The 26,088-nt window shown below is 41.8% G+C and overlaps 1 protein-coding gene and 1 pseudogene across 5 annotated transcripts in view; both read left to right on the plus strand.

Moving 5' to 3' along the window:
* The window catches only part of RPS6KA2 (ribosomal protein S6 kinase A2), a 482,219-nt gene that overhangs the window by 363,478 nt on the left and 92,653 nt on the right, over positions 1 to 26,088 (plus strand). For all 5 annotated transcript variants that reach the window (XM_037817711.1, XM_037817713.1, XM_037817714.1 and 2 more), the window contains 3 exons: positions 5,312 to 5,393; positions 23,180 to 23,260; positions 25,577 to 25,656. In XM_037817711.1, the coding sequence (XP_037673639.1) occupies positions 5,312 to 5,393; positions 23,180 to 23,260; positions 25,577 to 25,656 (243 nt within the window). The remainder of the gene's footprint in view (positions 1 to 5,311; positions 5,394 to 23,179; positions 23,261 to 25,576; positions 25,657 to 26,088) is intronic.
* Positions 8,962 to 12,940, plus strand: LOC119519989 (annotated as a pseudogene).

Consider the following 26,088-nt stretch of genomic DNA (forward strand, 5'->3'; position numbering starts at 1 on the left):
TATTCATTGTTGGTGGGACTGTATAATGGTTCAGCCACTCTGGAAGTCAGTCTGGCAGTTCCTTAGAAAACTAGATACAAAGTTACCCTTCAATCCAGCGATTGCACTTCTCGGTATATACCTGGAAGATCTGAAAGCAGTGGCACAAACAGACATGTGTACACCGATGTGCATAGCAGCATTATTTATAATTGCCAAGAGATGGAAACAACCCAAATGTCCTTCAACAGATAAGTGGATAAACAAAATGTGGTGTATACACACGATGGAATACTACGCAGCTGTAAGAAGGAACGATGTCATGAAACATATGACAACATGGACAAACCTTGAAGACATAACGCTGAGCGAAATAAGCCAGGCACAAAAAGCGAAATACTGTATATGTTACCACTAATGTGACCTCTGTGAAAAATGTAAAATAAATGTTTTATCTTGTAGAATGTAGGGGACCTAGCGACAGACAGCAACTAGTATAGGAGGAACGATAGTCTAATAAGAATAGATAAGTTATGGAAGGCAATGTTAATGTCATGGGAATGCTCAGGAAGGAATGTGGTTTGTTAACTTTGGGGAGGTATGGTAGGAACATGTTGGAAGCAATTAGTTATTTTAGGTTATTTGTTTTTCTTATTCCTTCATTTTGTTTGAAATGTTTTATCATTTGTTTTCTAATTTTTTGATGAAGTTAAAGAAAAAAAAAAAAGGGAAGCACTCAAGAAATTAAACGCTCTCTTCCTCTCCCCAAATCCCTTTTCTGGCCACAGCTGTGCACATCTCAACCTGCTTGTCGAGCATCCCGTCCTCTAACCAGAGGGTGTGGCCTCAGCCCAGCAGCACGGTCCCCAGGGCAGGGCCCTTGGGTCTGTAGGAATATCCAGGGCACGGTAGAACCATCAGCACTAGCCGTGGAGACCCTGGGTCCTGCAGAATGGTTTGGTACCTTGTATCTTTTTTTTTAATGCAATTTTATTGAGATGTATTCAAACATCATACAATCCATCCAAAGAATACAGTCAGTGGCTCACAGTGTCATCATATAGTTGTGCATTCATTGCCATAATCAACTTCAGAATATCTTCATTACTTCCCCAAAACATAAAAAAATCAAAATAAAAGTGAAAAAGGACACCCAAAATATCCCACACCCCTCAGCAACCCCCCTCCCCCACCATTATTTATATATTTTTTCTGTATTTTATTACTCATCTGCCCATATACTGGATAAAGGGAGTGTCAGTCACAAGATTTTGCAATCACACAGTCACGTGATAGACGCTATATAGTTATACACTCATCATCAAGAATCAGGGCTGCTGCGTTACAATTCAAAAGTCTCAAGTGCTTCCTTCTGGCTATTCTAATGCACTAGACACTAAAAAGGAATATCTATATAATGCTTAGGAATAACCTCCAGAATGACCTCAACTCCATTTGAAATCTGTCAGCCACTGAAACTTTATTATTCATTTCTTTTCCCCTTTTGGTCAAGATTTTCTCAATCCCATGATGCCGGGTCCAGGCTCATCCCCGGGAGACATATCCCACGTAGAAGGGAGGGCAGCCAGTTCACCTGCAGAGTGGGCTGAGAGACACATGGAGCCTTGTGTGGTGAGCGGGATCCCTCAGATCGTCTCCCCAGGAGTCTACACCACAGGCTTGTTTACCAAACTGACAGACAAAAACCTGTGGCAACACACAACACACACACAAACCCACACAGACCCTCTGCACGTCTCCCAAAGATAAATAGTAATTCTCAGTGTCACTATGGTCCACACCAAGAAAGAAAGGAGAAACCTATGTCTGATTGCCCCTGGTTTCGTAGGACTGACTGACTCCCTGAGGTAGGGCTTAACCAACCAGAATAGTGTCCTACTGTCCTTCCTGTGCCCTCATTTTTGTCTGGGCAGAGGGGAAAAAGTAGCGTGTTTTTCCACTGATGCTCGATAGCCCCTGCTTTAGGGAGGACACCATGATTAGAGAAGTATCAGCAAGAAGGCATCGGGATGGGGTGGGAGCAGTACCAGGGATAAGGACACAGCTGAATTTGTGTTCGAGGACACATGGTAAAAACATGAAGCCTGATATCATGACTTCATGTGTCCACATTCTTAGTGCAGGGACTTCGTGGCTTCTAAGTCCCATCTTGACTTCTCTAGACTAGACAAGACGAGTAAAGGATAAATGGCAGCTTGCCTTTACCAACGGATTCTGCTTTAAGAGTTCCTGCCCTCCATTAGTTTCTTGACAGCTCTCTTCCTCCTCCTCTCTCTCTCCCCGCTCATCTATGGTGGAAAGCTGAGAAAGCAGAAATTTACATAGTGCATTTCTCTGTGGCAAAGTGAAGCTGATTTTGTGCTTAAGCTTCGCAATTCGTGATGCCCTGTGTTATTAACCAATCTGGAGCAAATTAGAGTTTACAAGGAGCTATAATACCCCAAAAATGCATTATAATGGTAGATTTTTCTGACATTATGAGGCTTGATGAGGGAGACATTCGGGGCAAGAAATAATTCAACGTCACCCTTCCGAGCACAGCGTGTAGGCAGCTACCTCTATATGCACATAAACCAGAAGTAATAATTGTATGTTCTAGATCATGTTTGCAGATTTTTGCATTTTTTGAAAATACTTTCAGGAAAATCAAAAACTATTTTTTGCATGGAAGGTAATTTTTCTCAAAGGATACTTCAGTTTTAGCTAGTTTTGTTTAAAAGTCATTAATATGAAAAAAAATAAACAGCGGGATACAAGTGCTAGAGAAAATATGGAGAGAGGGATGCACCTATTAACTTTTGGTGGCGAAGTAGAATGGTGCAGCCCACCTGCAAGACAACGTGGTGGTTCCACAAGAAGCTAAGTAGGGTTGGTGAAGTCCTGCAACCCCATTATTGGGTATATACTTGGAAGAACTGAGAGCAGGGACATGAATGGGCATTTGCACACTGGTGTTTATGGTGGCAGTATACACAATTTGCAGTGCACGGAGGTAGCCTAAGGGTACATGGACTGGTGAACAGAATGGTATGGTGAACGCATCCAATCGACTATTGAGCTTCTGCAAAAAGGTATGAAGTTTTGGGGCATGCAATTAGGTGAATGGATCACGAGGACAGTATTTTGAGTGAAATAAGGCAGAAATGAAAAAATTAAACATTATAATCCCTCACTAATGTGGACTAACTATAATGTGCAAACTCTGAGTATTGAATCCTAGAGCACAGGTTATCAGGGAAAGGCTTATTGTAAAGCTTCCTAGATTGTAAGCTCTTACAGCAGTCACATCTGTTCCTGAGTTGTAACGGTTATCTCTAAATTCTAAGATGCTGAGCTCTTTGTATATAATCTGGTGGGTCTCTGGAACTTCAGGTATCTGTGTGACACCTGAGACTCAGAGCCAGAGTTTGGCAGCTATGAATGTCAGTATTATCTCATACAGCAACTGTTAGAAAAGCTGAAAAAGAGATCAGACTTCAGTTAGAGATATGAGTGAAGCGGACCTGGTTAGGACTAAAGCAAATCAGATTAAAGGGTAAAGGATCATATTGACTGTGTTTTAAAACTTCAACTTCTATGTGAGAACAAAGGAAAGAATGTCTATTTGGTGCAAAATTCTATATTTTCTGTAGCACACTAAGTAATTTAACTTAAATGGCCAGTTTGTTCAAACACCATGATTCCATGGAACTTTGAATAGGGAGTGAGATCTGGTTGGTTTGTAGAGGTTAGTGCAAAACCCCGATATATCCCAAAGTAATTTGGGCAGAGAATAAAAATGTATTTGCAAAGCCCCCCTGAAGGACTGGAGAAAAATGCAGAAATTTTAAACTTCCCATCTGGGGAATTTAATATTCTCGCAAGCATTGGGGACTACCAATTTAGAGCCCTTGATCTTGGAGCTTGCCCTTATGAAGCTTGTTACTGCAAAGGGGAGGCTAAGCCTACTTATAATTGTGCCTAAGTGTCTCCCCCAGAGAACCTCTTTTGTTGCTCAGATGTGGCCTCTCTCTAAGCCAACTCAGCAGATAAACTCACTGCCCTCTTCCCTACATGGGACATGACTCCCAGGGGTAAAAATCTTACTGGCAATGTGGGACATGACTCGTGGTGATGAGCCCGGACCCAGCATTGTGGGATTGAGAAAGCTTTCTTGACCAAAAGGGGGAAGAGAAATGAAACAAAATAGTTCCAGTGGCTGAGAGGTTTCAAATGGAGTCGAGAGGTCATTCTGGAGGGTATTCTTACACATTATATAGATATCCCTTATAAGTTTTTAGTGTACTGGAATAACTAGAAGGAAATAACTGAAACTTGAACTGCAACCCAGTAGCCTTAATTCTTGAAAAGGATTGTATAACTATATTGCTTACATGGTGTGATTGTGTGTGTGAAAACCTTGTGGCTTACACTCCCTGTATCCAGTGTATGGACAGATGAATAGAAAAATAGAGACAAAAATTAAATGAATAATAGAGGAGATGGGAGGATGGGGATGTTTTGGGTGTTCTTTACTTGTATTTTTATTCTTATTTTTATTTTTTTCGGAGTAATGAAAATGTTCAAAAATTGATTGTGGGGATGAATGCACAATTCTGTGATGGTACTGTGAGCAGTTGATTGTGCGCTGTGGGTGATTGTAGGGTATGTGAATATATCTCAATAAAACTGAGTTGAAAAAAAAGTCATTACGCAGAGCCTCCCACAATTATCTTTTTTTTTTTTCCATTAGGTTTTCTTCTGGGCTCTACCTCAAAAAGCATTTCAGAAAGGATTGTTAAGTGTTCATGTAACATATTTAAGAGCCAGTTAGAAATTAACTCTATCTATAAACTTATCCTACCCAAAGCCAAAATGTGGTTGAAGAAAGTTTAAAATAGGAGGAATTAGTTTACCTTGAAAATCAGGTGGAGCCTGCCCTGATGGACAGTTACTCCCACAGATGACTTACAGCTGGGAATTGTAAAAGGCTATTTAAAACAAAACACTCTCTTTTAAAACGTCTGAACACTGCTTATTTTTCTAAACAACTGGTCTTCAAATAAAAGGGGTACTATCACTTTTGACAAAATATCTTTGACAATGATTCTTTCTACACACGCGTAATGATGTTCATCACTGTTGTAGTAAATTAGACAAAACTTTTCCTGGCAGCCTAGACATTAGAGAAAGTTTTAAATTTTTCTACAGTGTGTTTATTCTATTAGAATTTTTCTAAACTTCCCCATTCATTCCTTTGTCAAATCAAATAAGGCAAACGAGTTCAGTCTTGTCCTTGGCGATTTCAGATGTTCTTTTTTCTCTTTATAAGGTGTTTCTGGTGAGGAAGGTCAAGGGATCTGATGCTGGGCAGCTCTATGCAATGAAAGTTCTTAAGAAAGCCACCTTAAAAGGTAAGGATTTCAAAAATGGGCCAGTGGCTCTCGAGACATATGACTGTGGTTTATAATTTCTCGTTGCTTGTGGGAATATTCATTCCATTTAATGCTGCAGGATTTCTGAAGACATCTCGAAAAGAGTCCATCAGGCACACAGCTCTCCAACTGATAACAAATAGTACAAACATTTTCCTGAATATTTAATATATCCTGCAACAATTTCAACAATTTTCGGAGAGAAAAGCCATGTTGCATAAATACCATTCTTCCACATATGCTGTGTTGTAGACAACCATTTGGAAAAAAAGGGCAACTAGGAAGAGAAACATGTTGTTATGACTGTATGTGGCATGACAATCCAGCTTAAATATCATCCGTCAGACCGGATTGCTCAGTTTTAAATAAAATGTGAGTCATGATTGTGTTATTTCCCTTTGTTCTGGTTGCTGGGTTTTATGATGGGGTCCAACGATTGATTTCCTGGCTCCGTTGTATTCCCATCCTCCAGCAAGGGAGAAGTCTTAAGCATAGGGTCAAGAGAAGGATGATACTGAAAATCTTTATTCCAAGCTCGTAGTCCTTTGACCAATCAACACATACTAACCAAACACCCACTCTGTCCCCACATCTGCATGTGGAGGAGCATAAAGAATATATCATTCTCTGTCCACAAGTCACTTGCAGTCTCGTTGGGGAAATAAGATATATATCTGAATCATATACAACCAACAATATAGGACAATAAATTCATAAAACCAAATACATACAGATTTTAAATGTCAGAGGTGTACCAAAAAGGATAAGGGCTCTTCCAAATGAGACAGGTAAAGAAGGATTAGAAAGTAACTGAGCTTCAAGTCTTAAGAGGATGTTTGCATATTTCTCTAGAAGAGAGGAGTTAGAATGACTTTGCCAGCACAGCCAATGGTAAGAAAACACAAAAATAGGCCTCTCACCCCAACCTGGAGCTTGCCTCATGATCACCTATGTGTGATTGGCGAGAGATTGGGCCAAGGGAAAGGGGTGGTATGGTTAAAAATGTAAACCCCTCTACTCACCTACTGAATCAGGAGCTCTTAGGGGTAGAGCCTGGAATTGGGCTTTTTTTAAACAATTTGTCCCAGTAATTTTTATGTACACAAAAGTTTGAGTTCCTCTAATCTAGTCATTATAGTTTATGGTGGGCACTCAAGTTTTCAGTTCAGTATTTTCAATAGCAACGTGATTAAACCACACTCTGTATGGTTTAGCTGTAGCTATAATGATATTCTAAAACTGTTTGTCAAGTGAATGTGACTGAATATGCCAAGATTATCACCAAAGTATTATTTTAAAGAATTGTTCTTTGCTAAAGAGAAGAGGTGTAAGAAAACAAAGCAGATTTTGACTCTCTGTGCCCACCTTACCATCAAATAATCTTTTCACTGCATAGTACTTCATAGAAATAGAAAATTACATTAGACATTTGTTAGTTCAGGATCATCTGAATGCCGAAAAATCAAAATGTTTCTCTGGCATTTCCTCAAAAAGTCAAACAAAGAGTTAAGAGTTACCATATGCCCCAGAAATTCTACTCCAAGGCGTTGACCTGAGAAAAATGAACACAAGTACCTGTGCCAAACATACACACAAATGTTCACAGAAGCATTATTCACAATGCCAAGAAGTGAAACAGCTCAAATGTCCGTCAGCTGATGAATCAATAATGTGTGGTCTTTCCATGCAGCGGAATATTATTTGGCCATAAAAATGATGGATGTATTGATGCCTACTATAATATAGACGAAACTCAAGAACAATTTGCTGAGTAAAAGAAGCCAGTCACAAAATGCCACCTGATTCCATGCACATGAAATGAGCAAAATAGGCAAATCCATAAGACAGAAAGTAGATTAGTGGTTGTTAAGGAGTAGGGGGGTGGTGGGGTATGTGAGGAGTGACTTCTAAAAGGCATGGGGTTTCTTTTTGGAGTGGTGAAAATGTTCTAAAATTTATTGTGGCAGTTGTGAAAATACCAAAAAACCACTGAATTGCACACTTTAAATGGTGAATTGTATGGTGTGTGAATTATTTCTCAATCAAGCTGTTATTTTAAAAATGAAGGGCTGCTAAATAACATGGTCATTTACTAAAACCCTCTCTTTTATCCTCAAAGCATTGGGATTTCCTATGTCAAAACCAGATGAAGGCACCTTCTTGTAGTTTCAGGCAGAGGAAGTTAGAAATGGGATAGTTTAGCATTAAAATCAGATTGTTCTTGATGGAGACACACACTCACCCCCCCACACGCACACACGATTTAATTTTTGGCTGCAGAATCGGTATTAACTTCACCAGGGAAAGAGTTGTGACCTTGAGTAGTGAGTTCCCTTCTTCTTAAATCTTAACTGTTCCTTCTTCCCCAATTCTGATCTCATCCTCTCCTGCTCTTGAAAGAAAAAGGAGAAAAAAAGCCTAAGGAGTAAAATTGGAATCATTGTAGAGGAAATCTGTTGCTCTTCACCCTACTCTAGAAGGGTGAAATAAAACTGAGGCGCTGGAAAGTTGCTCTCCTTGTCTCACCTGTCGCCAGAGCCCTGGATTCTTTCCTCGTTGGTCTCGGTTCCTTAGCTCGTGTGCAGACCACGCGGTCTGGATGATCTGACACTCCGTGGACCCATGTGTCTTCATATTTGTTTATACTCCAATCCAGAGTGTCCCTGAGGAAATGTTCCTGACTTATGTACATGGGAGAAGGAAAGCATGAAACTGCGGACAGAATGATAGGATATTGTTCAATATATTAATATCTCTGTCAGTATAGTTAGTTGGGTCAATATGTCTGCGCAAATAGTAGATCTAGATCATACCAGCAGGAAATATGCCAAAATGGAAACAGTGGCTATCCCCGAGCTACAAAATGATGTGTAGCTTTTATTTTCTTCTTTATACTCTGTTTTTCAAGTTGTCAACAACAAAAAAATATATTTATTCGGGTAATAAAAAGTTATTTTTAAAATATTCCCAAGCCATATGTAAAATTATTCTTATATTGTGAGAATGAGCCATACAAGCATAGAAGAATAGAAAAATTTCCAGTTCCTTGTGCTCCTTTAAAAATTCCACTGTAAAATCAAATATTGTTTTACATGATACACTGTTTTAGCTTTCCATAATGATCCATCACTAAAGAATGGAAGGAAGATATTTTTCCCGAGAAATTCAATTAGAATCTTAAGTCATCTTAAAAGAAAGTGTAAACGCTTTATAAAATAGTACTCTGCATGAGGTTGTCCTGTGGCTCTATCATAAAATAACTGAGTTGCGTACAGAGAGGGTGTCTGTTTCTGATCGACCACTAACTAAACTTGTTCTTGAGAAGGATACTTAATCTCTTACTTTCCTCACTTGTAAAATGAGAGGGTTGACTCAAAAGATCATTTCTATTTGTATTTGCTATAACCCCTCTGCATCGCATGAGCCTGAGTTCTTTAAATGTCCCATGGCTCATTCTCCATCTTCATAATATCACCATTTTGCAAGCTGATTAATAATTCCGAAGGATTTGAAAGAGAGAAAAGGAATACAGTGTGAAAACAGCAGCCATGTGCTCTCACTGACAATGGAAACTTCAGGTAGCCAACCCACCCGAGAGAAAACTCAAGGAAATTTGAATAGTGAAATTATTTTGAAAAGGAAAAATGAAGAGGGGGTGGGACATTTGTGAAAACAGTTTTAAAACCCCAGATTGCTTCTCAAAAACCTGGATGACAGTCATGTGTACAGAAGTGAAAATTGTTGTCAGTGGGGTTCCATATAACTCAGCATCAAGGATAACAGATTCTGACAGCTCTATTTTCTCTTTAAGTTTGGAGTTGTCAGCTGCCTGCCCCCTCCTTTCTTTAAAGTGGTGGCAAATCATTTCTAGAGGAAATGTCAGCTGCGTAAGCACAGTTGAAAGTGTCCCATGCTGGCAGGCTGTGGGCTTTCTCCCCTTCCCACTTCCTTCCTCCTAGCTCGTTCTCCCCACCTTGCAATGGAAGATATTGCTTCTATCCTAGTTACCTCAGGACCCTTTAAAAATGTTCAACTTCTTTAAATCGACAGAGTTTCTGTATTCCTGACTCAACACTGAGTTATCAGGAGTAAGACTTCTGTATAATGTATTCAAAATATAATGTAGCCCCAAAGGCAATGCACCGCTTTGTATTATGAAGGAATATGGCTTAAAAGAGTACTGCTGAGAAACATGTTCCCAAGCTACAGGCCCAGCAACTGAAACGAGCCTGATTCCCATCCTCGGTGGCATGGGTTAGCGAGTGAAGACTGTCACCACAGCTAAGAAATGCCTCTATGTGAGGTAGAACAGTGATTCTCGACCTTGGCTGCACGTTGGAATTACCTGGGGGACTTTAGCAAAGTACTCATTCCTTGGACCACTCCCAGAGCTGACTTGGGATGTGGTTTGAGCAGGAGAATTTATAAAAGTCCCCCTGGTGTCGCTAATGCCTGGACAACACTGAGATTCCTTGATGAGTGGGTAAGAGCACAAACTGCAGATCCAAAGGCCATGCCCAGCTCCCAGGCGCATTCTCGGGGTGACCTTGGGGAACCTCTCCTCATGTCCCTTTTCTCCCATTTAAAATCGGGATTATGGTAGTTTTAGTACCTATTTCATGGAGTCATTAACATGATGATTAAATTAGTTAATACAGGTAAAGTGCTTACAACTACTGTCTGCACATAACACAGATTGAGTGTTAGCCGTCTTCATTGCTCACCCTTTTCTCCACAAGAAAATGGTTTTGCTTAGGAGCTATGTTAGGATTTTTCTTGTCTAGGTTTTATTTAGCTATGACTAAGTGAGGAAGTGGTGAGGAAGGCTGAGCATTAATTGCTATCTGATTAGAAAGAATTATGTCTTAATTCATCACTTGTCTTTCCAACTGTAAGGTTAACAGCATGTAATCATATTAATTGCTAAAGATGACTGGTGCCTGAATAGAAACCAGAAAAGCAGCTAACCTCCAGGAATATTTGTCTCTTGTTTCAACGAGTCACTCGCCACAACATGCAAAGAGATTTTTTTATTTAATGTTTCTTTGCAACGATAATTTTCTAATAGGGCATCACCTGTATTTTCACGTCTAACTAATTTTTATGCCATCAACAATTTTCCCTGCAAGTCAACTTTCTCAGCCAAAGATGATAAATTTTCCCTGCCTCGAAGGAAATAAGTTGTGTCCTATTGATAGCAAACGGGGAAAAAAACATCATTCTGGCAAAATCTCTTTGCTTAAGCAAGTCAAGCAGTAAGAACCAGTTGACATGATTCCACGTTTCTCGATACTCGTATGGTCAACCACTGTGGTGGCACAGATGGCCAAGGAAGAGAGAAACTGGCTGGAGCTTTCTGTTGTGCTTGTGTCCTTCCCTTCAGAGGCAAAGCCCTGGATGCATCATTGTGTAGGCCAGCAGATACACGGGGAGGCAGATCTGTACACGGTGACCAATATAGACGTGTATTGATTACATTCATATCGATTGCAACATCTCAGCGTGGTCCCAACTCATAGTAAGGTCGGTTGGTTCCACATGTCAGAAGGTGGTTATCAGTGCCACTTCTTTGGTTCCCCTTTACCTTATTCTGACATGCTCCATTAAGGACATTGGGCTTTCTTCGTGGAGAAAACACCAAATGGCAGGGGAAGCCAGTGCTGCCCTGGAATGAGAGGCCACGATGGCTTCTGCAGGGGCTTTGGCAGCAGAGTCCAGGCAGCAGTAGCGGTCGTGGCCATGGTCAGGCCTGGGGCCAAGGCCGAGGAGCTTGCAGAGGTGAGGCTGAGAAAAAGGAGCAACTCCCTGTCACCATGCTGCACCACCTGTCCTAAGACATGAAGATCAGGTCCCTGGAGGAGAGGAGACCTCTCTGCTCTCTGCCCAGCAAGGGGTCTGCAATCATTGACATTTTCCTGGGGATGCCGATTAAGGACAAGGTTTTGGAAATTACGCCTGTGCAGAAGCAAACCTGCACTGGCCAACAGGGCAGGCTCAGGGCCTTTGTCATCATCAGGGACCACCACGGCCATGTCTCTCTGGGTGTGAAGTGCTCTGAGAAGTAGCCGCCACCATCCACGGGGCTGTCGTCCCGGCCACGCTCTCCATCTTCCCTGTGTGGCGGGCCACTGGGGGAACAAGGTCGGTGAGCCCCACGCCATCCCCAGCTCTGTGTTGGGGTGCTGGGGCACCTCCTCCCTGCCCCCAGAGGCCCTGGCATCACCCCAGCCCCTGTGCCCAAGAAGCTGCCACTTATGGCCATACTAACGACAGCTGCGCTTTGGCCAGGGGCCGCACAGCCACCCTGGGCAGCTCCCCCAAGGCCACCTCCAATGCCATCTCCAGGATGTACAGCAATCTCACCCCAACCTCTGGAAAGGAACCGTGTCCACCAAGGGTCCCTGGCAGGAATTTGACCATCTTGTAAAGACCCACACCAGGGACTCCATGCAGAGGACCCCACCCTGCCGTGGGCACCAGGCAGGTTCTTCATTCAAGAAAAGTAAAGTGAATTAAGCCTGGAAAAAAAAATTGACTCACCCAGAAACTAAGCTTCAACTAATGCCTTCATTTGAACAGATTTCATTTTTTTAGCTACTTCGTTTATGTCAGGGACTCACATTTGAGTGATTTCAAATTCCTTAGGGGAAAAAATAGATAAATCCCAAGCCCAAGTAGGCAGTGTTCCTTCTTCTTATGGGGAAGACTGGTGTTACTCTTATCTCGTTTTACAATGAGGAAACTGAGGCACAAAGCTGGTCAGTCACCCACTCAAAATTCTGCTGCGTGGAGATGGTGAAGCTGGAAAGCTGAGTCCAACTCGGAGTCTTGTTGGGCGACCTTGCAGCCTCTTAGCATCCCCGCCACTCCCCAGGGTTCCCAGCTCCCTTGACCAGACATTGAGCCTCCTACGGAAGCCACATCCTGACGAGCTGTACTTAAGGTATTTACCGTTCAAGATTTTTACTTTCACATTCCATTCTCTAGGACGCAAAGACAGGAAAAGATTATTCCCCCTTAAGCTATCTTTGATGTATCTCTTTCCCCCAGGCTCTTTGTAATAGTAGCTAGGCTTCCCTTTTGCATGTGCTTATGATAAATATCCTTAGGAAATAGGTTCTCTAAGCTTAGTCATTTTTGATGCACCCAGCTGTGTGCTTTTGAGTCCTTTGCATGGTTGTTTTCACCAGAGTGTATTTCTTGACTTACAGACATGTAAAAAGTAGGAAATGGATTTTTTGCATTGTTTTCTTGTCATCTTCAAATTCCTTTGCAATGTAAATGCTGAAGAGTAGTGGACTTCAGATTTATCCACAGAGAGAGTCTAAGGTAAATAAGTTAAGTTACTATGTCAGTCGTATTTTAAATAAGCTAGTACAGAGGACTAAAACAACGTCTTTGGGACATTCTGCATGTTACGGTAATCAATGCGATTACTATTTTTTATTATTTACGGTTTTCTTCCTTTCTTTTTTCTTTGGAGTGGCTGACAGTAAACAGTTTTGACCCCAAAATGTTTAGCAACAGGACTGCTTGTGCACGGCCATTTTTTTTTTTTTTAATCTTCATTTTATTGAGATATATTCACATACCACACAGTCATACAAAACAAATCGTACTTTTGATTGTTCACAGTACCATTACATAGTTGTACATTCATCCCCTAAATCAATCCCTGACACCTTCATTAGCACACACACAAAAATAACAAGAATAATAATTAGAGTGAAAAAGAGCAATTGAAGTAAAAAAGCACACTGGGTACCTTTGTCTGTTTGTTTCCTTCCCCTATTTTTCTACTCATCCATCCATAAACTAGACAGAGTGGAGTGTGGTCCTTATGGCTTTCCCAATCCCATTGTCACCCCTCATAAGCTACATTTTTATACATCTGTCTTCGAGATTCATGGGTTCTGGGTTGTAGTTTGATAGTTTCAGGTATCCACCACCAGCTACCCCAATTCTTTAGAACCTAAAAAGGGTTGTCTAAAGTGTGCGTAAGAGTGCCCACCAGAGTGACCTCTCGGCTCCTTTTGGAATCTCTCTGCCATTGAAGCTCATTTCATTTCCTTTCACATCCCCCTTTTGGTCAAGAAGATGTTCTCCGTCCCACGATGCCGGGTCTACATTCCTCCTCGGGAGTCATATTCCACGTTGCCAGGGAGATTCACTCCCCTGGGTGTCTGATCCCACGTAGGGGGGAGGGCAGTGATTTCACCTTTCAAGTTGGCTTAGCCAGAGAGAGAGGGGCACGGCCATTTTTTTTCCTTATAAATTAGACCTCTGAAGGCTAAGAAATCATGCATGAAGATGAGTTTTTGTTCTGCGTCTTGGAAAACTACTCATAGAATATCATTTTAGAACTGGGGGCTTTTGTTGAGGGCAAACAAAGGAAGTGCTGAGAAATGAAAACACAGTTTGGAAGAACCTGAGCTTCATCACAGACCAGGGTGTATACGTCATGAAGTCTTGGGTTAAAAAATTGTACATCAACTCTGTTTTCAGATTCCGTGAAGTTGCCCTGCTTCCACACAAAACCATCATTTGTATCATTGTCGGGCCTCTTTGCAACTGCAGGGACCACAGATCACACAGATACTATAGTGTGAAGCAAACCACAGCGCGACGGGCGGGCCTGTCCCTTGCACTCCCTTGGGACTTTTATTTTATTTTATTTTGTTTCTTTTTTTATGCAATTTATTGAGATATAATCACATAATGTACAACCAAAGTGTACAGTTGTTCACAGTATTGTCATATAGTTGCGCTTTCATCACCACAAACTTTGAGCGTTTTCATTACTCCAAAAATTAAAATAAAAATCAAAAGAAAAAAGAACATCCAAAACATCCCATTCCCCTCACTCCCCCATTGTTCATTTACTTTTTTTAATGCAGTTTAATTGAGATATATTCACACACCCTATAGTCATCCACAGTGCACAGTTATTCACAGCACCATCATACAGTTGTGCTTTCATCACCAGAATCAATTTTTGAACCTTCTCCTTACTCCAAAATAAAAATAAAAGCAAAAAAGAACACCTAAATCTTTCCATCCCTTCCACCCCACCCTATTCTTCATCTAATTTTTGTTCCCATTTTTCCACTCATCTGTCCATACACTGGATAAAGGGAGTGTGAGCCACAAGGTTTTCACAATCACACAGTCACACTGTGCAAGCTACATAGTTATACAGTCGTCTTCAAGAATCAAGGTCACTGGGTTGCAGTTTGACAGCTTCAGATATTTCCCTCTAGCCATTCCAACACACTAAAGACTAAAAGGTGAAATCTATATAAGGCCTAGGAATACCCTCCAGAGTGACCTCTCGACTCCCCCTCGGGCTTTTTAACAAGAAAGCCACTGCTTCTTCTCTTTCAACTCTGTATCCACCATGACCCCTTGATTGTTTTCTAATGTGTACTTATGTAGTTGGTCATTTCTCATCTTCAGAGTGACTGACAGATTTACATTTATTTTCATCTTACCCTTAATTTTCTTTTAAAAATCTATCTTTAATCTACAATATAATATGCATGTAATCTATATTGATTGACATAATTTAAAAATCAGACAGGTCAAGCAATGTTGGGCAATGGTGGCAGACCTTAAAGAAAGGGTTTCTAGAATGCAGCTCTATTTGTGTTTATATCACGCCCACTGGGGCAGTCTCCCAAAGTGCTCTCTTCCATATTTTGGGGGGAAAACAACCATGCTCTTGACAGCAGGATGAACTGATAGATCCCTACATGTTTATCTCAGTCCCCAGAGACCCCCATTGGGCCGTGAAAGGAGGGTCTGGTGAAGGGAATGTGACAGAGCAGGTAACAGAACAGGTAGAAACTATGGAAACCACATCACCTTCCTTCTCCGTGTTGCAGGTTGGCCACAAGTACAGGGTTAACTTGAAGTACCAAAATATGTTTAATGTATCCTCAATACCTAGAGTTTGTAAGTGAATTTCAAAATTGCCTAGAACTCTTTCCTTTCCACATCTATAGTAGCAAGTCCCAGTCAATTTCCAGATTTACCTATAAACGACAAGATCCTAAATATTTAAAGGCAATAGCCCAGCTCAAATGATCTGGCTCTAAATTCAACTTTAGTCCAGAACTAACCAACAGGTACTTATTCCCAAAGTTTTACTTCAAGCTGATATGAGTGCTCAGCTTTCTATAACTTTCACAATTTCTGTATCTCATTGATCACTTAATAATGGAAGGATGAAGGAATCATCTCTCTACATTTTCCTTTTTGTGCATCCAGGTCTTAGCAATCAAAACTTGGAATTGTTAGCTGTCAAAGAGTCATTTGTCAAAGAGGTAGCTTATTCAGATAGTTTAAATGTAGCTTGTTTAGCATTTTTCTGTAGTGGGGTAGAAAATAAAACATTTGCTTTCCACATTCTTTTCTTCCTTAGTGTAATTACCACAGCGTGGCTGTCTGCTCAAATGTCAGAGACCTGGTTCTAGACCTCTTCATTCCATCCCTAGGTGTTGTCTGTGATGGCCATCATCACCAAGAGCAGGTGTTGGTGAGATTAAAACATTGCCACTCTGCCCCAACAAAGCCATGATTTATGCAGATCTGAGGAGCTCCAGTGAACTGTGGAAAGCCTTTCCCACACGTTTGTTTCATGTACCCAGGCAGTTGTCTGGTGTGAAGTCTGTTCTTTGACATCTTGTGTGGTTCGAGCCTGTATCAGTCTGTGGAAACTAGGCATGATCGATTAGGTAGTTATTAACCTGTCCTGTCATGAGAACACAGCCTTCTCCTGCTTCCCGTCACCCCAGACCCAATCCATGGTTGTGTATGGCCAAGGGATGTGCAAGGCACTCACGCTTATAAAACACTTCAGCCGAAGTGTCTTCCTTGAACCGTTGTGTTTATCTACATTACATTATGCTCACAGTTGGAGTTGGATTCTGGGCCTGACTCTGTTATCTTATCTCAGATATCATGAGAGTATCCAGAGACACTATTTATTTAGGCTCCTGGCCCTTTTTCTGTTTGTTTCAGATAATTTCCAATTTCTGTGTTTGCCTTTAATTTTATGATCTGTTTAGATGGTTAGTTTGTAGGTGTTTTGTAGCCCCATCAATCTTTCCTATGTTATTTCTTCCACTGCTTTTATTTAGAAAAAACAAAACAATTCCCAGTCCAGACATCAGATATGTTTTTATGGCTTGGTCTTTAACATTTAACTCTTTGATCTGGAGCTTTCAGTCTAAGATGAAGGGAGTGTATATAAATGTATTTTTCCACTGTAACTAGACAACCCCTTGGAAATTTGAATGTAAAACATCCTTTTCTAATTTGTTTACGAGGCTTATTGTGACCTCAGGTTTCCATTATCAATACTCTATAATCAGTTATGTGATTAAACAGTTTTCTTCATTCCACATAGATCCGAAAATTCGATTATAACATCAATCCTATTTAGAGGATTTTTTGATTATTTTAATCAGCATCACAGAGTGAGCTTTGCAAAGAGATGGCAAAGTGAGCATGGGAACACTGGTGTCCCGTTTTCTCCGTCATCTTCTTACCTGGACCTGGGACACACAGGGGACAGAAGGGGAGAGAACTTCTTCCCGGAGAAGGAGGGCAGAGTGGGCTAGCAGAAAACCTGCTCCCCCAGACACCCTTCTCAGCACGGGTTTGTTCTAACGAGATGGAGGACACAGCTTTAGAAGCCTGGCCAGATGTCTTCCTGCCGGACACACATGGCAGGGTTCTCACCACGAGGAAGGTCAGTCCAAGTCCCCAGGGTGCAGCCACGGCCTGGCTCCACGACAGCTGCCCAGTCGTCCGGGAGACAGAGAAACAGAGATCGTCCTCATTAATCCTAACTCAACTTAATGTCAGCAAGTTGCCTGGAAAGACAGGCTTCTGATATACTAGTGTCACAAGGAGCCGTCACCCAGCCCCCTGACATGAACTCTAACTTCAGACCTTCCATTTACCAGCAGAAGCCTACACTGATGAACCACGGTTCTCTTTCTCAGTCTTTACATTTATTTTGAGAGATATTTTTTTTTCTGATTCCACCACTTAAAATGTCCATTCTTCTTTCAGGTAATTTCTCTAGAGAGCATTTTCTGTATCTTTTACAGAGTTAACAGTTTTCAGTTTTGCTTTTATCAGCTCTTCTGGAACTCTTTCCTTTGGTGTTGACACAGGCTACAGCCACCGTGCCCTGTATGTAACTCAGGACAGGCAGAAACATCGAGATCCCAGATAATCTCCAGTATAAATTGTTTTGCTTTGTCCCCCGTAGTTCATTCTCCTGTGGTGGCAGGTGAGAGATGCACATCTATAGACCGCAGTCAATGTATTTCCTATCTCTCGGGAATTAGTTTCTGTCAGGAGACCATCCTAATGAAGTCACACAGATGTTGGCATAAAGTTTTGCCTTTTCAAGTATTCTCTCTGGTGTATAATTGCCATCCCATTTAATAACACGCTCTATTTTTCTCATGTTTGCTCATTACGAGCTATACTTTTTTTTCAGAGAATGAACAGATAAAAATATTTTTTTAATAAAAATATCTATGAAGACTTCTAAAAAAAAAAGTCAAGGCAAAATGCGCCTAGAAACACCGACTTCTTCTCAAGTTTCCATTGGTCACACCCCGTCACAGACCAGCCTCCTTGAATCTCACAAGAGACAGTTTCTGTTGGTGACAAACTGGTGTGCAAGCCGCCACTCTCACAGAAGCTGCCAGTGCCTCCTGAAGTTGTCCCCCAGGAGACATTCTCCAGGGATTTGCTCTGACTGAACACTCTTTCCTTTCTCTTTCTCTCTTGATTTCCCTACCCCCACCCTCTCCTGGTCTCCAGCACTGCTGGCCACAGCTCATTGAATCCTCTCTCCATCCACAGCCAGCAGAACCTCAGTGCTCTCCACATCCCCTTCTCTTTCTCCATCCCTCCTGTAGGTGGTCTCCTTATGCCCACCACATCCATCCTGTGGAGGTGATGACTTCAAACCACACTTCTAGCTCCAGACCCATCTGTCTTGCTGGGTATTGCACCTCCACAAGCGCTGCTGACTCTTAACACAACATGACTAGAAAGGGACCCCTTCCACCCTCTCCTGTGATTTTCCTTCTGGTCAACTTCTCCACCACTCATCCAAGCCGAAGGACTAGGACAATACTGCACAACTCCTCTAAAGTCTAAATTCCTCTAAAGACTGGCATCTCTCCGTTCTGCCTCTTGCTTGCCAGGGATGTGTCGCTCTCCCAGACTCCAAGAGGAGTGCCCTCACCAGGCCCCGCCACCACGTTCTTCTCCCTCCATTCCATCCGCCACACTGCTGCGATCTCCAGGTGACTGTCTAAAGTCCAGAGCAGGCCACGTTGCCACGCTCTGTGAAAGCCCCGCTCACCTCCTCTCTGCGCTGTTCACAGCCCCCCAGCCTCTCCTGGGTCCTTGCCTCGCTGTTCTCCACCACCACAGCCACCGCCAGCTCTGCATTCCCACCCAGTGCAGCAAGGCACAGCTTCCCGGGACAGCCATGTCTCTTACTGCAGTGCCTTTCTCCTGACAGAGCACCCGGAGGACTCCTAAACTTCTTGAAAATGTAGCACATCCTCCCTGAGAACTTCCTGGAAACTTCCCACTGGCATCGCCTCCGTCCTGTCCCCAGCTCCCACGTTCTCTTTCAGATTGGGTCTCTCCCTCTTTCCACCTTCTCTCCTTACTTACAGCCTGTCTCCTCCATAGGCAGTCTGTGGCTTTGGCTTCCATGACTTAACACAAAGAAGCCTAACAAAAATTTATGGAAAAAGAGTCAGGGGGAAGAAAAAGAAGTGAGAGGGGAAAAAAAAACCACGAGGCTAGGTGACTACGATGTTTACTTGGCCATATAGTTGCCTAATTTATAAAAGAGCTGAGGAGGACTGGCCATTTCTCCACATCACTCTTGTCTCACCTTTCAAGGAATCTTCACTCTGCCTTCAACGTCTCCACTAAATCTGCAATCTTATTGCCTATTTTCTGGTTCATTTACTTAGACAAGAAAATCTACACAAACCAAAATTCAGGAATCCAAATCACTGAGATATTAACTCCCACGCTGGTTTTCCATACAAGTGATAAACAGGACGGGATGGCAAGATGAGGTTCTGCAACCCAGCCTTCTAAAAAGTTTTATAGCACAATTCCATGACCCCAGAGGAGAAAAGAGTCTCCAGACTCAGAAAACATTTACTCCAGAGATGTGCTCACAGCCAGCAAGATAAAATCGTATTAAATAAAATGCTCAGCAACCATTTTAACTTCTGAACCCAGGGCTCTTGCTTTCATTACTTTGGTAATAATTTCCATTCATAGCCCTAGCTTCAACTGATCCTTCACCACCTAAATTGGTTTGTTTCTCTTTCGTCTTCCCCAGAGTGTTTTGTCTTCCGTGGATGTAATTTGCGCTGCCTGCTGGTTTTCTAGCTAATACAGTGCTGCTAGTAGGAATGAAATATTGCCCATTCATCCACTGGAAAGACAGTGGGCCCGGGGTTCTTGTCCCAGCATGGCCCACACCAACCATCTGGCTTTGAGTAGCTTCTTTTTTTTTTTTGACAAATCTTGGTTTCCTCTTCTATAAAATGTAAGGATTGAATTACTTGATCTCCAAGAACTTTCAAGCAATGAAATTATGATTCTGTTAATTTAACCAGAAGGAAAGCCCCTGCGTGTGTCACATGGGGCATGAATAACAGTGAGCAGACTCCCCTACACCCTACACCTCAATATTCCACCACAGGGAGTAACCAACTGGGAGGGGAGTTTACTCAGCCCCTAGAAGAGGAGGCCAGTGGCAAGGCGGCTCTGCCCAGCACACACCACTGCTTGTGCATCTGGCTCCTTGCCCTTCTGAGCAGTAAGGCATCTTACAGAGCTACCGTGGTAACAATAGCCTGATATTGGTGCAGAGACCGACAGGGCAATGGGGCAGGAGGGATCATCAGCGACAAACCCGTGGGATCACAACATGCAAGAAGGCAACTCCACAGCCAGCAGTTAAAGCCGCCAAAGCATTGCTCTGTGCGTGTACTCCCACACTCCTCATATTACCTCATCGAGTTCTCTTAATAACCCTATGAAGTGGGTGCTATTATGATCTCCACTTTATATGTGAGGAAGCTGAAGCAAAGAGCAGCCCAAGATGATTGCTAATGGGGACAGAGCCAGGAGCTGACCCAGGAGGTCGACCCCAGAGTCTTCACTCTTGATCTTGACCTCCAGGCCCTATTGTCAGAGCTTAATGGAGAAAGGAGGGGTTGTCATGTAAAGGGTGTCAGGGAAACAGGCTCCCTATATGGGGAAAAGTAAAACTTCCATGGCTCCAAAGATGTAGGAGAATCCCAGAGAGCCTGAGTACCTGACAGTGAAAGGTGAAACTGAGACGTGGTTGAGCAGAATGTAAGAGATTATCCTTCCGACCTGGAATGGGAAGGACCTCTTAAGTAAACCTTCAGAAATATAAGTCGCAAGGCCCAGGAATGTGCTATTTATCGTGGAGGGAGGAGGGGCTTTTCAACCGTCACTCACCTGGGTCCACGTGAGGACACCTAGATGCACAGGCTCACCTGGATATGCCCATTTCTACAGGAATCAGAGTTGCTTTTATCCTAAAGTGGTGATAGGTTTTTGTTGTTTTTTGTTTGTTTTTATCTGAAAACTAATTACACCTCTATTCCCAAATGGCTAAACTTGGGCCGCTGTGGGCATCAAAAAGAAGAATATCTGTAATTGGGTATAACATGCCAAATTAAAAGTATTTTAAAAGCACATGGGTCCATCGTGACTCTCAGGGAGAGAAGGAATTTTCCTCTAGATTTCCAGTTCCATCCCAAATTAGAAAATAAATATTTTGTAACCCCAAATGATTCAGGCAAGAATCGCCCATTTATGCTAACATCATGAGATTGTTAGGGAATCCAAAGTTCATGTGATGACAGAATATCACCCCGCAGGTTCCTCAGTGCTTACAGTGGGGTGTGTGAACCTTTGCAATGGAGAGGTTTGCCATTCGTCACCTTAGCCACGTCAGTGCACCTGCTGACCTGATGTAATCTGAAGTAGACAGCATCATCAGCAAAGGATTTTTGCCAAAAAAATATTTAGCCTGAATCTAATAAAGCCTCAAGACCTAACCTCGGTTTCCAGGGAATATGAAGATTAGAGAAATCAGTTAGGCAGTGATCAGACAAACCCAGAATGTGTCACATTTCTTCAAAAAAACTGGCCTGGAATTATCAAAAAGTCAATGGCACAGGAAAAAGAAAAGGTGGGAGGCTATTCAGGATACAAAAAGAATTAAAAACATAACAAGCTTCAGTGGCTGAGAGATTCCTGATGGAGTCGAGAGGTCACTCTGGTGGACATTCTTACGTGCTATGAAGATAACAGTTTTTAGGTTTTAATGTACTGGAATAGCTAGAAGTAAATACCTGAAACTCTCAAACTCCAACCCAGTAGTTTGGACTCCTGAAGATGATTGTATAACAATGTAGATTACAAGGGGTGACAGTGTGATTGTGAAAACCTTGTGGATCACACTCCCTTTATCCAGTGTATGGATGGATGAGTAGCAAAATGGGGACAAAAACTAAATGAAAAATAGGGTGGGATGGGGGGAGGATGATTTGGGTGTTCTTTATTTTTATTTTTTATTCATATTCTGATTCTTTCTGGTGTAAGGAAAATGTTCAAAAATAGATAGGGGTGATGAATGCACAACTGTATTGTACTGTAAACAGCTGATTGTACCCCATGGATGATTGTATGGTATGTGAATATGTCTCAATAAAACTGAATTTAAAAAAAACACAACAGGCAAATATAATGTGTGAAGTTTGACTAGATCTTAGCTTGCAAAAGGTAAGAGCTATCGAAGACCTGGTGGCAATGGTGTATCAGCCAAGATTCTCCAAAAAAAACAGAACCAACAGTATACACACAAACACATACACATATTACACATCTACATACGTACATTATTTTAAGATTTATTTTAAGGAATTAGCTCACTTAATTGTGGAGGCTGGCAAGTCTGAAATGTGTAGGGCAGGTCAGCAGGCTGGAAATTTCCTGGAGGAGTTCATGTGCTAATTTTGAGGCAGAATTCCTTCTTTAGTCTGGATCCTTCAGTACCTCTTTGCTTTTAAAGGCCTCCAATTGATTTGGATGAGGCTCCCCCACACTGTCAAGGGTAATCTTTATTCAAAGTCAACTGATTGCAGGTGCTAATCCCATCTACAAAATGACTTCACAGCCACATCGAGGCCAGTGGATGGCCAAACAACTGGGCACTGTAGCCCAGGCAAGTTGACTCAAAAATTAATCACAAGGTGGGGAAACTGAGAAACTCTGAACATGGATTGTTTATTAGATTGCACAGTGGAATTGTTAATTTTCGTAGGTGTGACAGTGGTATTTTAGTTGTATCAGAGATTGTCCTTATTCTTAGCAGATGTACCTAATGGTAAAGGATCAAGATGTCTACAATTTATTTTCAATATTTTTGGCTAAAAAAATGTGTGTGTATGTGTGTGTGTGTAAAGAGAGAATTAGAAGGCAAATGTGTCATGTTAATTCTCAAATCGAGGTGGAGGATTTTGGGGTGATCATGATACATGTTCGAAAAGTTTTATAATAAAAAGTTGGGGGAAATTAGTTGTTTCTAATTTTTTAGATTCAGCGTTCAGCAGAACTCTAAGTTCTGTCCTTTTAAAGCTTGTTTCTCTATTTTGCAGTTCGCGACCGTGTCAGATCGAAGATGGAGAGAGACATTTTGGCAGAAGTGAATCACCCGTTCATTGTAAAGCTTCATTATGGTAAATGCAGTACAAAATAACATACTTTTGAGAGAACGTAGGGCAACCTTCTCCAATTCAAGGGCAACGTAAAAGGAGTCAAGGTCAGAAAGAAGAAAATTCCTCTTGTATCTTAAAGAGGCCTATCCGTCTGGTGGTGAATTTATCTTATCTCGCCTAATCTCTTTTGTTTTCCTCTTCCCTATGATTGAGATGCTCTATTTTCATTTTAAAGACCTAATTTTAGATGGGGCTATCCATTATTATTAATTAAATTAACGTCACTGATAATCTAGTTTAAGAGCTCTCTTCACCTAAATTGGGGTGAATTCTATGACATATTTTTGCATTGTTTCAGAATAAAATGTTTAATGACCTAATAACTTCTTTAAACCAGAAATAACACCCCTTAGGTTTTAAGTGACTACTGTGTTTCAGGCATTTTAAAAATAGCTCATTGAACTCTTGAAATTTCCATTCAAGGTTGGTTAATATTTACACTTTTCAGAAGAGGAGACCGAGGCTCAGATCAAATAATTTACCTCAGGTCACGTGTCCACTGTGCCATGCAGCTTTCCACAGCTTACTTTCTGCCTTTTTATTTCCTCAGAGAAACAGTGGGTTGGGTCTTCAAATTTTAAAAATTAATAAAATGGTGGCTCCAGAGTCATACCATACTACATTGAAGTTTACTTGAATAAGTAACGTGCATAAAGTATAAAGCAGCAACAAAATGATGTCCTTGTGTGTTGGTTTCAAAGGCAGCGGGGTGAGATGGAGTTTCGGGGAGATTATTAGTGAGACATACCTCACGGTGAAGCAAAGGCATAAACGCAACCCAAAAAGTTGGACAGAGGAGACTCCTAGCTTTTTGGCTGGTTAATTTCTTGTATCGTTAAGATAACAATTCAGTCTTGCTCGGACACTGTATAGCCTATTGTTTCAAAAAAAAAAAAAAGCTAACATTTATTGCGCACTTGCTATAAGCCAGATATTGTGCCATTGTCTCTTTTAGGCCTGTGGGCAGGTACTATTATACTCTCCATCCTACAAAGAACAAAGACTTGGAGGAGAGGTTAACTTTATATATTATTACATCACTGCCCTTTCTACTGCTGATTTGCTGGTGTCAGATCCAATCCTTGTATATCGTTCATTGGTTTCTGGATCATTTTCTGAAGAAGTTAAGTCCTGGGCATCTTACAGAGACTTTGAATCTTAGACTCTGCATTGCCCGTGTGTTTGATCAAAAGGTGCTCATTCTCTAATTCTGTCCATCAAACTCAAGGTTGGAGCACTCTTTGATTCACACTTCACTTTACACAATTTTGGCAAAGAGTTTTCTAGTTAGAGACTCTGTGTTTCTTAAGAGCTCCGCATTTATAATGCATCCAGCATTTACTTGGAGAAAATAAAAAGTTTCACTGCATGCTGTGATATCAGGACCACTGCCAGCCATGCGTCTTATGTGTATAGCAGAGGCTGAATGAAGCATCATCGATCCCACTGAACTGAGCACCAAGTAGTTGTGATGCTTGCTTTCCCTTTATCCTCATGTGCTCATTCAGCATGCTTCCCACAGAGGCCTGCCCCTTCCAAGTGGTGGACCAGTGCTATGTGTGCTGTCCATGGCCTGGAATTTAAAAAAATAAATTTAAAAAAATGAAGAATTATGCCACATGATGATCAGGTCCCAACATAGAAATTGCCAGGCTGGCCAGTCACAAGCTCAACCATAAAAGAAGCATTCAAAAGATGGGTTCCCTTAGAACATGAGTTGCAAGAAAAATGGAATTCAAGAGAGTCTAGAAAGGAAAAGAAGGCATCATTCAAACATCTTTAGAACCAACCCCACAATACTCACTAAACATATTATGACAAAAGCAGACTCAATAAATAAGACCCAGTTGTGACTGAAGCCTGTTAATAGCAGTGATAATGAGAGCACTTTTGAATATGCAAATACTTTTCTCCCTATGTATCTTTCTGTTCCCTTTGTGATATAAAAGGAAAGAAAGGGGGGAAGAAAGGAATGAAGGGGGGGAAGGAAAAGAAAGAAAAGGAAAACAATCTCAAAACTCTTCATAAGAGAGAGAGAGAGAACTGATTCAGGAGTAGATCATTTTTTCCTATTTTCTGCTCCTGGCAAGCTGGTTTCCAGGCTGGGTTCCCATCATGTTTCTGAAATGACTCCGCTCTACAGATTACACAGTAGCCTGGGAGCCAGAGAGAAACTGGTCTTTTTGAACTACGAAGACACTGAGTCAGAGAGAATATTGCCCACTTCAAAGAGACCTTCACCACTGTTGACATGTTTAAACATCCCTCCCTCCACAGCCTTTCAGACGGAAGGAAAACTCTATCTGATACTGGACTTCCTGCGAGGAGGAGATCTTTTCACCAGACTCTCCAAAGAGGTAAGCTGCCTTCCCACAAGAACCAGACACTGTGGATTTCTTTCTGGAATTCAAGTGGCACAGGAGGTGTTCCAGTTTGCTAATGCTGCCGGGATGCAAAACACCAGAAATGGATTGGCTTTTATAAAGGGGGGTTATTTGGTTACACAGTTACAGTCTCAAGGCCATAAAGTGTCCAAGGTAAGGCATCAACAATCGGGTACCTTCACTGGAGGATGGCCAATGGCATCCGGAAAACTTCTGTTAGCTGGGAAGGCACGTGGCTGGCATCTTCTTGCTCCCAGGTTGCGTTTCAAAATGGCATTCTCCAAAATGTTGCTCTTGGGATTTTTTCTCCTCTCTTAGCTTCACCAGAGCAAACTGTCAGCATAAGTCTTCTTTCAGTGGTCGTTTCCAAGATGTATCTCTAAGCTGCAGCTGCACTGAGTTCCT

The sequence above is a fragment of the Choloepus didactylus genome, chromosome 24 (assembly GCF_015220235.1).
Source record: "Choloepus didactylus isolate mChoDid1 chromosome 24, mChoDid1.pri, whole genome shotgun sequence".
NCBI lineage: Eukaryota > Metazoa > Chordata > Mammalia > Pilosa > Megalonychidae > Choloepus > Choloepus didactylus.